Raw genomic sequence first — 12,730 nt, 5'->3', positions numbered from 1 at the left:
CCCCAAAAACAAAATTCAGGAAACCTGAACATTTTCCCTTGGTTTAAACCACCGTGGTCAGAGAAGCTACTTGCCCCAAAGAGAAGACAGAAGGCCAATGGAAGCTATAACACAGCTCAGTTACTTACCATGCTTCACAGGTTATGGAATTTGGGCCTTCTCTAAATTAATTATACAGTCTTAACTACTAATTAATTTATTCTACTTTATTTAGGCTATTATGCTATTAATTAATTTTATTAAGGTAGTAGAAAGGCCAGGGCCAGAAATTCATTTAACTTCACTGGATTAGGATGATTGACTATAAAAATTAGATTTAGGAATAAATAATATAAAAATATCTACCTTTTTTGTTTTTATTTTTTTTTATTTGAGAGAGAGAGAAAAAGAGAGAGATTAGGAGAACAAATGGGAGGAGGGGCAGAGGGAGGAGTAGACTCCCTGTGGAGCAGGGAACCTGACGTGGGGCTCCATCCCAGGGCCCTGGGACCATGACCTGAGCCGAAGGCAGACACTTAACTGACTGAGCCACCTAGGCGCCCTGCCTTTTTTTTTTTTTTTTTTGGTTTTCAGTTTTATTTTCAGTAGGCAAAAAGGACAGGAGCTCTTACTGTTCTTGGGCAATTAATTTCACATTTCACTCATTTTGAATTAGTTTTAGAATACTTTGAAGACTACTACCATCATACAATTGTTGCTGTTGGATTTTTCTAAGGGTAACAGAAGGTATCAGCTATAAAATGCTGTCAACACTGCCTCTAATCAAGGACTTAAAGCTGTGCCTGAGAAAGAGACTTCACACATATACACACACACACACACACACACACACACACACTTTTTTTAGAGAGAGACAGCACAAGCAACTGGGGGGTGGGGCACAGGGAGAGGGAGAGAATCTTAAGAAGGCTCCACGCTCAGCACGGAGCCTGACGCAGGGCTCGATCTGATGACCGAGATCATGACCTGAGCTGAAATCAAGTGTGGGACGCTTAACCAACTGAGCCACGCGGGTACCCTGAGACTTTATATTTTTAAGACAGCAAGTTGGCAGACTAGGAACCCCAAGAGGGAGAATCCAACCCTTTATGTAAGTAGAGAACATATGTAGCCTAATAGCAATGTTTAATGAACTCTGTGCTCCAAGGAGACCGGGTCCTTAGAAGAACAAAATGAAATTATTTTAACTGCTAACTATACCTAGAATCTCAATTACTACAGTGACTTCATGTGGATTACCTTAAAGTCAGCAGTGTTTGATCAAATATATCACAAATACGTTTGTGAAAAATTAACCCAGTTAAGTGTGATTATGGCGTGCAGAAACACTTCATGATTAAAAAAAAATTGGGAGTATACAGCACTACAATTTTCAGAATATATGATGATTAGGTGTTTTGTTATTTATATGGTCTTTAAGAAATTTGATACATTTACCAATTAATTATCTTAATTTTATTTTGTGCAGATACAAAATACAGTTGAGGGCACAAATAATATTTAAACCATTCCATATACAAAGGTTTAGTCAAAGAGTTATGCTGAAATGAATTCACCCAAAGTTTTTATCATTTAGAACTTCTAAGAACTTAAGTAAACAAGCCAAGCCAGAGAATTTGGCAAGAATCAAAGAGCCTGCCAAAGGTAGTGTTTGATCAGAGCCCAGTTAGCCTGGTTGTAGCCTCAGGATACCACCTATTACATTTGTTTTTGGCAGCTCTAAAAATGTATTAAATCTAGTCTAAACAACCAATAAAAAATAAAACCTCACTGAAGAATGAAGACAGGAAGTAACCGGTCTATGTAATGTACCAGCTCAACCCACAACCAATATGAAACGTTTCAAGACAGCATTTAACATTCACCAAGTCAGTCCAGGGGAAAACAAAACAGGCCAGTAGGAATGGGGGTACTTCCATGTGAATATAGACCTACCACCTGCTGGTGGATGAAGTGAAATCCCCTCTCCTCCACCCATCCACGCTACCCAGCACCACGCCCTCTGAAAACTGCTCCTTGTCGATTTTAAGCTAACTTACTATCTTTTCTCATGAACTAAGGGGAAAGGAAAATAATGCAGTTCTACATAAAAATTACTAGTGGACTAAACAGAAATCTACAACAGTATTAATATGGAGACTGTTCATCTCACTGAACAATGATAAGCCAAACTATTATTTCCTTCGAAGACCCAAAGAGAGGTACTAAAAAGCATAATACAGTTGACTACAATGCTCTTTAAAAGTACGATCTTATTTAATCCTTAGGAGGCATCATTTTCACTATTCATTACAGATGATGAAACCAAAATTCAGAGAATCTGAGTTAACTTTAACTTCAGGCAACAAAATTATACAACAGTTGGACAAAGTTAAATCTGGGCTATCTGACTCCAAATCCCAATTCTTAACTAATGGGCTACAATCTCTCCTACAGATACATAAAGTCCTCATATTAAAATGAAGCCATCCTACCAAAATGTCTCTATGGTCAATAATAATGCCAATAAATGTCTTCTTCCAGTTATAGTTCCGTTTCTCTGTTGCCTGTTACAGCAAAACTCTGACTCCAAATCCCAATTCTTAACTAATGGGCTAGAATCTGTCCTACAGATACATAAAGTCCTTTTATTAAGATGAAGCCAACCTACCAAAATGTCTCTATGGTCAGTAATAATGCTAATAAATGTCTTCTTCCAGCTATGGTTCCATTTCTCTGTTCCCTTTTATAGCCGAACTCTAAACAACTATCTGATGTACTGAGACGTAAACAAGTACAAGCTACAGGAGGGAAAGGGTTTGGCTTTGTTCAGTACTGTACCCTCCGAGCCTAGAACAGTACGTAAGTGCCGAACAAATATTTGAAGAACAAACCGTTGCATGAATGGGTAAAGACGAGTTCAAAAAGGCTAACTGGTACAGAACGATAGGACTAGGAAAAGATGAAGCCACAACACAAACCTAGTTCTGTCTGGATTTAAAGCTCATTTTTTTCTTTCTTTCTTTCTTTTCTTTAATAACATGATTCCATTTTTATTTTTAAAAATCCTACACATGTGATACAAAAAATATTAAAAGGATATACAACAAAATGTGAGCAGTGGCTATCTCTGTAATTTAAGTTTTTTAAATGATCTTCAGTTTTTTCTGTTTTTATAATCGGAACAAAATAGAAAAACATAGGAAAATAAACCCTGGAGGAAAGTATTTCCTCACAATTCAATTCAAGAAGTGGAGGGCAAGGCTTTCATAGACCTACATATCACCCCTTTTCCTGCCTTCCCTTTTTTAAAAACTTTATATTTGAAACAATTTTAGATTTATACAAATGTTGCAAAGATAGTACAGAGAACTTCCATATACCCTACCATCTAGCTTCCCCCTTACATAACCAGGACACATTAACATAGCTACCAAATTAACATTGGTATAATACTACTGAAACTACAGACTATATTGTGATTTCACTAGTTTTTCAACTAACACCCTTTTCTTGCTTCAGGATCCAATCCATCATATCACATTATACATTTACTCATCATGGTGCCTTATCTGTGTCTTCTCTAAATCTGTGACAATCTGTCAGTATGTCCTTGTCTTTAATGAATTTGACACTTTTGAAGACTACTGGTCAGTTATTGTAGAATGGCTCTTAGGCTAGTGTCTACCTGATATTTTTTGATGATTACACGGAAGCTATGGATTTTAGGTAGTGCCCTTCTCATCGCATCATACCAGGAGTCCATGACATCAACATGACTTATTACTAGTGATGTTAACCTTGAGCTCTTGGTAGTCGGCCTGGTTTCTTTGCTATAAAGTTATGGTTTTTCTCTTTCATTGTTTTTTTTTTTAAATGATTCATTAAGTCTAGCCCACATTCAAGGGGAAGGGAATTAAGTTCCCCCCTCTTAGAGTAAGGAATATAAAAGAAATTTAGACATGTTAAAACTACCACAGTAACTAATTATTTAGGGGGAGATATTTTGAAACTACATAATACCCTGTTTTAAAGTTTTGTCACTAATTTTACCATTCATCAGTGGGTCTTACCTGAAACAATTATTACTGTGGTATTTTAATGGTGACTTTTTATTTCCTTCATGTCTTCTACATTTATTAATTAGAATTTTTCAAAAGATTTGTCCCTCCTTCCCCATTTCTTATTTATATCAGTATGGACTCATGGATATTTATTTTATTCTTTGGGTTATAATCTATTATTATTTATTTTGTGGCTCGAATTGTTCCAACTTTGGCTATTCGGGGCATTTTCCAGTTGGTCCCTATAACCTTCTGACATGCCCACAATCCTGATTGTTTTCTGAGCACTTTCTAACCTTCTGGCACTATTAAGATGCTCTAGGTTCACTTTGTATTTTCTCTGTCCCAGCTCTATAATCAATCATTTCTCCAAAAGGCCCTGGTCTCTTCAACTGGAGAATGGTAAAACCACAATCTGGATGCTTGGTGTACTCATTACCAGAACTGTCACAAAGTTCACTATCCTTGAATGTCTCCCCATGGGTAAGAGGAGTTCACACAAATGAACAATTGCTCCCATAGGTCGTTCTCCCTCAGTTACGTTTCAGGAATCTATGACATGTAATAACACTTTGAAAAGAGGTATCGTCCTTTTGGCCCTGTTAAAATACCCTCTACAGTGACTTTTCATCTGAAAAAAGGGGGGGGGGAGCCTGTTCCCAAAGTCCCTTGGATTTACTAGCAGTTTGAATATAGGCATTTTCAGCAGTTGGAAAGATTATGTTGAAGGCACTGTACTGGCTGACAAAGTAATACTGAACAAAATTCACTCACCTTTTAACAAAAACAGCCAAAACACCTCTCTAAACTAAAAATGCCAGTATAAAGATAGGAGCAATGAAGATGATAAAATCAAACTTTAAAATGATTATAAAATACCAGCTCAAATAATTTCTCTTACTGTTAAAACCCTAGCAATACTTCTCTTAGAGTAAATCTCACTTCTCTCTCTCATACATACACACCATGTGCCCTCTGAATATATATATATATATATATACATAAAAATATATAAATCTAAAATTTATCACTGGACTATGAATTTCTTGAAGTCAGGGAGAAACATCTCTGAATTACAATGATGGACAAAGAGAATAAAGGACCTCAAGTAAATCCCTACTGGAATGAAAAAAGAAAAAAACCCTGCCCTTTGTAAGTCTTGCATAAGTATAAACACTAGTTGTAAAAGCTTCCCGTCTGGATTCTTTCTACAACTTACTTCTTTACTTGTCTCTCCCTCTTCATCCCCCTACTATTTCTTATTGCCTTTATGAAGTGAAACACAATTACATGCTCTAGCCCCAAAAAGATCTACAGGTAGATTAAGTACCCTAAAGAAAATGCAGTACGTTGAAAAAGTCACCCTAAAAAATGGAAACCTTGCTTTATGGTATCCAACTCTCAAAAACAAACATTAACAACGAGCACTCATGACAGCTGATGTGCTAGTTTATATTCTTATTTTAACATCTACCTTTTAAACACCAGAAGCCCACCTAGCTCAATGTCAGCGCATACATGATGTTCCCCCAGTGTTCTATGACAAGAGCTGTATTTATACTATAACAAATGACTAACAGATTGGATCTTTTTCATTTTGTGGATGCTGAGGCACTTCAGTCAGTGATGCTTGATGCACATTACTGACCAGCACCTCTTTCTAGCTCAGACAACACTTATTAAAACCACAGGTCAGGAAAGTCATAAAATATGTTGCAGATACATTTAAACAACAGCCACAAAATAAATATGGTGCTAACTAATGAAATACCAAAAAAAGATTTAAAACAACAACAACATCCTGAGGACACTAGTTAGCAGAACACAGAAGGAACTAAAAAAAAAAAAATACGGCGCCATTAAGGACATCTAGTGAAAATAGACCATATTCAAAACTGATAAACTGGGAGACTCCAAATGACAGGCTTTCCCTTTGAAACAATACTAATCCCCAGTTTAAAGCACCTATACAATTACTGAGCGTTCACACAGTACCAACTATCACAAAAAATACTGATTTTCTAAGGATGATCTGAAGTCTGTAAAGATCCTCAAGAACTGTTGTCTTGTTTAAAATGTGAATGCTGTTATCTAGATAAGGCTCCAAGCCAAAAAGAAAAAAAGGGGGGAGGGGTAGAAAATGTAAGGCATCAGGAGATCTTCATTTTAAAAGTGAAATTAGTGATGAAAAGTATTAACTGCCACCTGAGAGCACGAACAGGGTCACATCACTGCAGTGCTGCCCCACCAATGACAAGCTGAATAATGAGCACAACTGATCTTAAGGTTGGCTCGCTCTGGCCCGGGGAGAAGGAAGCTGCCTCCAAACAAGTGTAAGACGGACAGATTAGAGAGTAGACATGCTGAGAATATTTGAGCGTGTGAAAAAATGGTCCACATAGTTTTTTGTAGCTATACCTGGAGTGAAAAGTTGAAGAACCAATGGTCTAAACATTGATTTGGAAAATGTAAACGTCCAGAAGAAATCCCAGGTAAAGGATAGCATAAATTTAAGTGAAATCTTTCCTACAAAATTTAGTTACCCTAACTTGATCATTGGTTGACTTTCTTAAAGAATAATATTATAAATTTATAACTTACTTGTAAGATTTTTATATTCAAGACTTACATAATCATCTTTGACCCTCAATATAGGTACATTCCTATCTTTGACCCTCAGTATAGGTAAAGGTTTCCACATTTATACCAAAACAAAATTACTTGAGGTCTCTCATACAATTGCACCTAGGAATCTGACTAAACGCTTTCCACCATGAGGATGAAAGATACTACTGTTTCTCACATCTAAAGCATCTCCTGAAGAACTAGATACAGACTTAAATAGAGCAAAATATATAATCATCTTTTTGTTGGTATTTCACCAGATTACCACATACTGAAATACTTCTTTAAAAATGAGAAAACAGGGGCGCCTGGGCAGCTCAGTCCTTAAGCGACTGCCTTCAGCTCAGGTCATGATCCCAGGATCCTGGGATCGAGCCCCACATCGGGCTCCCTGCTCAGCGGGAAGCCTGTTTCTCCCTCTCCCACTCCCCCTGCTTGTGTTCCCTCTCTCACTGTGTCTCTCTCTGTCAAATAAATAGATAAAATCTTAAAAAATAAATAAATAAAAATAAAATAAAAATGAGAAAACAGGGGCGCCTGGGTGGTTCAGTCAATCATCTGCCTTCGGCTCAGGTCATGATCTCAGGGTCCTGGGATCGAATCCTGCAACAGACTCCCTGCTCAGCAGGGAGCCTGCGTCTCCCTCTCCCTCTGTGCTCTCCCTCTCTCCCCACCCCCTTCTCTCTCTAAGTAAATAAAATCTTAACAAAATAAAAATAAAAATGAGAAAACAGAGGGGGTCCTGGCTGGCTCAGCCCATAGAGCATGCAACTCTCAATCTCAGGTTCACGAGTTCAAGTCCCATGTTGGATGTAGAGATTACTTAAAAAGAAAAAAGAAAGAAAGAGAGAAAGAAAACAGAATTACCCATCTACCAAAGGCACTGACCTCTCAAGCTAACAGAATGAGACTATTCAACATTAGAGTCGCTTGAATGCTCATTCAGAGAATGGCATGAAGTGAAGAATTACATAATTTTCAGATTAGTAACTTACTAATTATAATAGTAGTCTTTGTATTTGTGTTGCAAGTATTTTAATGACATGAAAGTTTATATTTGGATACAGACAGTTTTTATCATCAAGGTCACACATTGTAAATCTGAAGAAATGTGTGGGCTCTAATATCTTTTGAAGGAAAAAAATCAGTGCCCAAGAGTAAACTCAGCACTGGCCCCAAATGTCATCTGCCTTTTCCTTGCTATCAGCAAGGATAAAAAGATGCCTTTTCTAAACTCTCTTCCACATCTCAACTATCCTAGGCTCATACACTATTTTTTTTAGATAAATTCAGACTTCACATTTAGAAGAAGCAGTGTCTAGGGGTGCGGGTGCCTGGGTGGCTCAGCCGTTAAGCGTCTGCCTTCTGCTCAGGTCATGATCCCAGGGTCCTGGGATTGAGCCCCACATTGGGATCCCTGCTCCACGGGAAGCCTGCTTCTCCCTCTCCCACTCCCCCTGCTTGTGTTCCCTCTCTCGCAGTGTCTCTCTCTGTCAAATACATAAATAAAATCTTAAAAAAAAAAAAAAGAAGAAGAAGCCTTGTCTAGTGGAATTCGACTCTTAAATTCAAACTCTGGTACCGCTGCCAACTAACAGCTGGGCTAAGGTAAATTACTTACCCTGTGTTCCCCAGTTCTAAAATGCAAGTAGCAACAGCACATTTGCATTGTAAAAGGAAAAGAGTTAACATGTATAAAGCAGGTAGAGCACCTTAAGTACCTTACTCAATTAAGTGTCAGCTGGTGTTAAAATAATTACTATTATTCTAACTAAATTATATCTTATTATTCTTAGCCCAACACTCCCTATGCCAAGATCTTTTCTATCCTAATTCAGTCATTGAATTAGTTATCCCATTTCTTGCCACCCATAAGTTTAATTATTTGCCATGTGCTTATCACAGAAGTCATTGTCTTCCAAGCTAAACAGAGCCTACTAGCATCAGTTCACCACTAAAACTACTCCTTTGCAGAAGAGAAAACACATACAATAAGATAAAGATGGTAGAAATATTTACATCCACATTTTCATTTTTCAGAAGGGCAAATGGAGTCTCAGAGGCTGGATGGTATCTCTGTGTGGTTAGCAGCATTCTGGTCCTTTAGGTTTTCAACTTATTAAGCAAGAGTAAGGGAATTCAAAGCTAATATAAATATATTCTATGTGCTGAGGAAGAACAGTATCAAATACAATGAAATATTATTATTTACCTGAAGAGATCATATTTATGCTTAGCAGCATAAATAATACTGGCTTTCACTGAAATTACCCACCTCGTAGGTGGGGAAAAATTAACATAATTGAGCAAATTTGAATCTACAGCACCAATACATTCAAAACAATCTTTTTTTTTTTTTTTTAAGATTTATTTTAGAGAGAGAGTGAGAGCATGGGTTGAGGGGGAGTGGCAGAGGGAGAGAGAGAGAGAATCCCAAGCAGACTCCCCTCTGAATGCAGAGCCCAACACGGGGCCCCATCTCATGACCCTGAGATCATGACCTGAGCCAAAAATCAAGAGTCAGAGGTTTAACCAACTAAGTCACCCAGGGGCCCCCGTACAAAACAATCTTAACATTTCCAAGATTACACCATACTATGAAAATTACCCAAAATCATCTTTCTTCCATATCCTGCCTGCCTCATGCACCCACTCCCCAAGATTCAGAAAAGATGTCCTGAAATGAGGGTTTTGACAAGACACTCCTACTAGGAATAAAAACAAAAGCATTGTTCTTTTTTTTCCTTTTTAACATATTTGCCATTAAATTCTCCACAAAGCTGTGAAGAATCAACTTCAGCATCATGATCTATACACTTATAAACATGCTACTTTCCTTTTAACTTACCAGAATCAGTGTTTACCAAAACACCCAGAGGGTCTGCATTTGCCTCAGGTGGATCTTCAGGCTTCGAATCACGCAAGCAATTGCCAGATCTAATGGCTGCTTTCTGTCCAACACAGTCATTTTTCCACTTGTGATGCCTGCCAGGACTTCTGATCTTTGCCATCTGTGAATGTCTGGACATCCCCTTCATCTTGCTGGAGTGAGAAAAATGCAATTCTATATATAAAAGGCACTGACCTCTCAAGAAAAATCTAAAGAAGAGTACTGAATGCAAAAGAAACTTAGCTGCCATATCAATTATTTGTAGCCCTAGTATATTAAAGAAATCAAAATAAATAAACTCAATGGCTTCCAAAGACAGGGAACTTTATGGTAGATCTTTAAAAGAATAATATACCACAATATACTATATCAATTCTGAGATGCATATTTCCTCCCATATTTTAACCCCTCTGAAAATGGTCTATGTTGTATGATCAACAGCAGGTCAATTTAACTGGCAGAATTCTTTCATTCTGATTTTAAAGTGTGTTAACTGTTATCTATTCATTCTCCAGGAGTCTTCAAGTTTCTGACGCATTTACAAATATATTGCCTTGTTTGATCTTCACGATAACTCTTTGAAAGTAGATTAGACAGGTACTATTCTCTTCACTTTACAGGATAAACTTAAAGATCATAAACAGCACAATTTCACAGCTACCTCAAATCAAGTGCCCTCTCAACAACTATAATTACTCCTCTTAGAAGGAAAACAAATGCTTGTATGAGCATATTCTAAGGTAAACTGTGTAGGAACAAATTTTCAAAAAAAGGTTCATTATAGATTCTCAATACACAACAATACAAGGCATCCTTTAGTAGGGCTGAGTTTTCACAAAAATACATGTTTTTCCTAACTTGTCATTTATTGGCAGAATTCTTTTTTTTTTCATTAATACTGGAGGCTACAGTTAGGAATACAGAAATTAGGAATCTGGGTTCAAATCCCAATTTTGCACTTACTAGCTGTGCCTCTGGGACAATATTGATATCCCTCCATCTGTTTACTCCCTCATTTGTAGAAAGGGAATCATAGAGACATAGAGTTAATATAAAGTACCACAGTGAGCCCTTAATAAATGGTAGTTATTATCATAACACTTTCTAAATAATTTTCTAAACCAACATATTCGGTTAATATTTCTGCAATCCAAAGGTCCTTAATCCTTTTAGGGTCGCCATGATCCTTACAGAGTCTCGTTCCAAAAAATCATATATATACTACAATTTTTGCAGAAAACCATGGACCAATTTCCAATATGCAACCACAGAAGTCAGGCTTCGACAGTGTCATCACAGGCAAAACAGGTAGTTTCTGCCTCTGGCCCACCGGCCCCATGAGGATAATGAAGAGATGCCATGTTCCTTAGGCTCCCATTCACAGATGCCTTCTGGGTATCCTGCTCCTATAGCGCCTGACCACAGATGGCTTTTAAATGATCATTTTAAGGTATTCACATTAGTGGGGTTAGAATGACTTTTTTTTTTAAGATTTTATTTCTTTTAAAGATTTAATTTTTTTATTAGAGAGAGAGAGACGGAACAAATGGGGGAGAGGTGAAGAGGGAGAGGAAGAAGTAGCCTCCCTGCTGAGCAGGGAGTCCGATGTGGGACTCAATCCCAGAACCCTGGGATCATGACCTGAGCCAAAGGCGTATGCTTAACCGACTGAGCCACCCAGGTGCCCTAAGCTTTTATTTTTTCTAAGTAATCTCTACACTCAACATGGGGCTAGATACTCAAAAACCCAAGATCAAGTCTCATGCTCTACCAACTAAGCCAGCCAGATGCCCCTAGAATGACATTTACCTGCTCAGATCAATCAGACTTCCTAGAAAGTGGTATATCTGGTATTTGTACTACCCCTACCTTTGAGGAAGTAGTTCCTTTACACTGTTGATTGACAATCATTTAAAAGGAAAAGCTTATTTAATCAACATTTAAAAATACTTAGACAAGGTATAATGTAAGTAAAGATATACCTACATATGAAATAGAGAGATTAAGGAATAATTATAACTAAAAAGTTAATAGAGGAGAAGTAGAATATTAAAAATTATTCAATTAATCCAGGGCACCTGGGTGGCTCAGTTGGTTAAAAATTATTCAATTAATCCAAAAGAAGGAAGTGGGGGGTGCCTGAGTGGCTCAGTCAGTTAAGTGTCCAACTCTTGATCTCCACTCAGGTCTTGATCTTAGGGTCGTGAGTTCAAGCCCCTTCTTGGGGCTGGGCATGGAGTCTACAACAACAAAAAACAAACAAACAAAAGGCAAGGAACAAACAATGAAGAACAAAAGGACATATTTAAAAAAAGCAAACAGGACAATGATAGACTGAAACCCAACTATATTAGTAATTACTTTAAATGTATTTAAAAGATAAAGATTGTTGGCCTAGATAATAAAAAATAAGATCAAATTATATATTCTTTAAGAAATAGACTTTTAAATATATGGATACAAAAATTTAAAAGGAAAGGCTTGAAAATGCTTTCCTTTCCCCACTGCACCATACTGCCACCAGCCCTAAGTCAGGAGACTGTTTACCAGAGGATCTTTTGTGGACTATATTCTTGGACAATGCTACACTACCTTCATCTCCTTCTTAGTTGTCTAGATCCTTTGGGTTTTCATATAAATTTTAAAGCTTATCAATACTAACTGCTTCCACCACCCTACAAAACAAAACTTGCTGGCATTTTGATTGGGATAAATTTGGAGAGAAAATCATACAGTGTCTTCTAGTCCATGAACATTATATATATCCTTCCATTTATTTAGGCCTTTATTTTTGAGCAACATTTTACAATTTTTAGTATAGAGGTCTTACAAGTCTTTCATTAGATGTATTCCTAGGTATTTGGTATTCTGATGCTATCATAAATAGTATCTCCTAAATTTTCACTTCCTAATTACTGTTAGCATGTAAAAATACAACTGATTTTTTAAAATATTGATTTTATATGTATTCAGCACCCTCGCTAAATTCACTTTATTAACTCTCATTATAGATTTGTTTGGATATTTTTTTACATATACAATCATGTCAACTTTTAACAACTGACATTACTTCTTCCTTTTCAAATTTTATATGTCCTATTTTCTTTTTTTTGGCTTTATTATACTGTCCAAGACCTCCATTATAATGTTGAATAAAAGTGGTAATAGTGGC

At 37.0% G+C, this 12,730-nt stretch overlaps 1 protein-coding gene across 1 annotated transcript in view; it reads right to left on the bottom strand.

Annotated features, from left to right (window-relative positions):
• NUFIP1 (nuclear FMR1 interacting protein 1) overlaps positions 1-12,730 on the bottom strand; it is a 47,489-nt gene that overhangs the window by 9,367 nt on the left and 25,392 nt on the right. Inside the window, exon 7 of the mRNA XM_028105710.2 lies at positions 9,517-9,710. Within this exon, the coding sequence (XP_027961511.2) occupies positions 9,517-9,710 (194 nt within the window). The remainder of the gene's footprint in view (positions 1-9,516; positions 9,711-12,730) is intronic.

This window comes from Eumetopias jubatus, unplaced genomic scaffold (assembly GCF_037043125.1).
Source record: "Eumetopias jubatus isolate StellerSeaLion01/CBP00866 unplaced genomic scaffold, mEumJub1_p1.0 scaffold_3, whole genome shotgun sequence".
Lineage (NCBI taxonomy): Eukaryota > Metazoa > Chordata > Mammalia > Carnivora > Otariidae > Eumetopias > Eumetopias jubatus.
This window is presented reverse-complemented; position numbering and strand designations above follow the sequence as displayed.